The sequence below is a fragment of the Octopus bimaculoides genome, chromosome 2 (assembly GCF_001194135.2).
Source record: "Octopus bimaculoides isolate UCB-OBI-ISO-001 chromosome 2, ASM119413v2, whole genome shotgun sequence".
Classification (NCBI taxonomy): Eukaryota; Metazoa; Mollusca; class Cephalopoda; order Octopoda; family Octopodidae; genus Octopus; species Octopus bimaculoides.
Window position 1 is genome coordinate 41,969,867 of NC_068982.1, and position 3,222 is coordinate 41,973,088.

The window sequence follows — 3,222 nt, forward strand, 5'->3', positions numbered from 1 at the left end:
ACAGTAACAAACGAAATATATACCGCTGATAGTTGTTGTTAACAACGGATAGTTTTTGTTGACAAACAACGGCACTAATTTTATTCAAGGGAAAAAATCCCGTAACACCGTTGTTTACATTCCCCGGCGTAATTGTTTTCACCTCAATAGACGTCAGTGATTGGTTGAAATTACCGAAATACGACAATTTTTTACATGAAATAACTTAGAATACAAAATTTTTTATCTGTTGTATACCACAAAATATACAAGTATTCGAAGTTTGAAATTGTTTCGGTACCAAAAACACTACATAAAAAAATGTTGCCCGTCAAATTACAAAGATCCGATAAAATAAATTCAAGTGAAGTATTAATGTCGATATCATCGAATTTTTTTTCTTTCTTCAAATTGTGCTCATGGATGACATCAATTTATATTATCTCAAACTGACAAACGCCAATGAACAATCGCTTCACGCTCAATATTGACGTAAATTGTCCTTAGGTTAATATATCAATATCCCTCTCCTTTTTACTTCACCCCTAAACTATAAGTATTTTGTGCCTTATTAAAATGAAATCATTATTATTTATCTCTATAGGGCAGTGAGCTAACAGACTCGTCAGCACGCTGGACAATATACTCATCGGCATTTCCTTTGGCTTTACGTTCTGAGTCCAGTAACGGTCGAAGTCGACTTAATATTTTATTCTCTAGGGGTCAATAAAATAAGTATCAGTTGAACACTGATGTCGATGTAACCGACTTACCTAACCCTTTCGTCAGAATTTGAAAGTATCATAATTTATGTCTGAAGGGCAACACGCTGGGTAAAATGCTCCATGACATGTCTTCCAGTTTTACTTTCTGAGTTCAATTACCGTCAAGATCGGCTTTGCATTTTATCCTTTCGGGGTCGATAAAATGAGTACCAGTTGAACATTGAGGGGAGGGGGGTCGATGTAAATGTCTAACTCCTTTCCACTAAAATTCCTGGTCTATATTAGAAAAAAAAATATCAATTATCTCTGTTGCCCGGTTAATGCTTTAATAGAAATAAGAAAACCCTTGCGAGATGGTGGCTGAGCTTAGATTTTCAATCGTAGTCATTACACTTACTCCGAGGGTCTCTTAAAGAAAATGCTTTTAAAGCCTAACATTATATTTACTGTTTCTTGAAAAGAAATCCATATATAGTTAGTATCTGTTTAAGATTATCGAAGCATTCCCAAACCCTGTACTTTCACGTCTTTATTTGATTTATGATTCTTTTATTTGGGTTCAAATCACTAGTTTCTGATATCACCAAAGTGAGAGACAAATTAAACTGGTGATTCAACTTTCAGACGGTGATGGGATCAGTTAACTGTTTTAATCTTCCGGTTACTTGTCTGAAACTTAAGTCATGAGCATTAATCCTTTTACAATGGGAATCAAATATAGCCGCACAAAATTTCATTATCCTTAACTGCAGAAAGCAGTTTTATATACCAATCTATCTTTTGCTGATTAATGTCATGTTTGAAACTATTTTTGTTTTGTCGAGATGTGTCAGATTTATTGAGACACCGTAACTTGCAGCAAATACCAATTCAATTTTTTAGTAGACATTACTGGAATAACCATGAAATTTAATTTCGTATTTAAAGGGTTAACAGCGTCTCAACCTAGTTATGCTTAGTAATCTTTCTCATGTAATTTAAGGCTCAACATAAATATACATCGAACAGTAATGTTTATTGAAAGAAAGGAGAATGGAAAACAAAAAAGGTAATGTAGAAAAGGCCGTTTTCAAATTAGGTCTAACATTTATTCAGAATTATTTCCTCTTTCAATTAATGTCAATTTATTTGATCTTTCTTAAATGATTTTATTACAGTATATTCTTTAATAATTTTCATAAGTTAAATTATTTATAATCTGAAGTTATATTTGAAGATGTTTTGTACATTAAACAAAGAAATAAAAATATTTTTATTTGAAAAATTTTCAATTCCAAATAGTAAAACAGTTAAAAAATGTTTTATATTTTCTGTCTTTGAATTCAAATTGTTTTTGTTCGACTGAAAATTCTGGTAGAGCAGAAAGAGTTTCAACTGTTATTTGAAAACGGCCCCATTCTGCAATGTAAAAAACAAAACAAAACAAAAATACTATAAACAACGACATTGTCAAGGATTCCTACGTATATCAACTGATTCCTTAACTCGACTTGAACATGTCACACAAGAGTCGCTCGATCGGTATGTTACCGATCATCCTACGAAAGAATAACTCTTCTAAGGAACGTGGGTTTATCATTCTTATACTGGGGAGCAGCAGTAATAATTTGCCAAAGCGAGGTTGCATGGAAGAATGATGTCTTGAAGTGTAGTCACTTAACATTAACTGAGCTTGGTCTTGGAGACGGTCAACTTGTTTTGAATCTCGTAGTCCACGAACCTCTGCGAAAGATATAAAAAAAAATGTCAGCATTACATCGTTTGAAGATACCGATTTTCTTTTAGATTTGTCCGCCCATCCATTTACTCATCCATCAATCTATCCATGACGCACGCACGCACGCACACACACACACACACACACACACACACACACACACACACACACACACACACACACACACACACACACACCAGTAGAGTAGTTGGGGTGGAAGAGGTTCGCCTCATGCGACGTTTTTATGGGGTCGGCCATTTGGGGTTTTCTATATAAGCCTGTATAAGCTTGAGGGCCTGAAGACAGGGCGGCAAATACAAGGAACGCCCCAGGCGGAGCACACTCTAGCTACTCTACTGACACACACGCTTGGCTGCAACAGAATTTGAGAGTCTATTAACCAATTTGAGTTTGAGTGTTCTTGCGTTCTAACTACTCGTCTAACAACTGAGGGAAAAGTAATATATTTTCCGTCAGATATCTGACGGGAGGGATTTCTTTTACATTCAGCTCATTCAGTAACCACCGTCGGAATAAGGAAGAGGCATTATTATTATTATTATTATTATTATTATTATTATTATTATTATTACTATTATTATTATTATCATTACTATTATTATTATTATCATTATTATTTTCAATTACCAATTTCGACGGAATGAGCATTATAGAAAATGCAATTCACTATTTATGTACTGTCAATTTTCGAATGTTAGTGTCGAAAAACCACTATATATGCTTGAGTGGAGCTTACTCGAGTAAAATCACACACTCGATGAAGTCATTTACTGGGTCACA

The 3,222-nt window shown here is 34.3% G+C and overlaps 1 protein-coding gene across 1 annotated transcript in view; it reads right to left on the reverse strand.

Moving 5' to 3' along the window:
- Positions 1-1,429: 1,429 nt before the first annotated feature.
- LOC106880539 (photoreceptor-specific nuclear receptor) overlaps positions 1,430-3,222 on the reverse strand; it is a 59,484-nt gene continuing 57,691 nt past the window's right edge. The window contains exon 8 of the mRNA XM_052965841.1: positions 1,430-2,426. Within this exon, the coding sequence (XP_052821801.1) occupies positions 2,185-2,426 (242 nt within the window). The 3' untranslated portion in view covers positions 1,430-2,184. The remainder of the gene's footprint in view (positions 2,427-3,222) is intronic.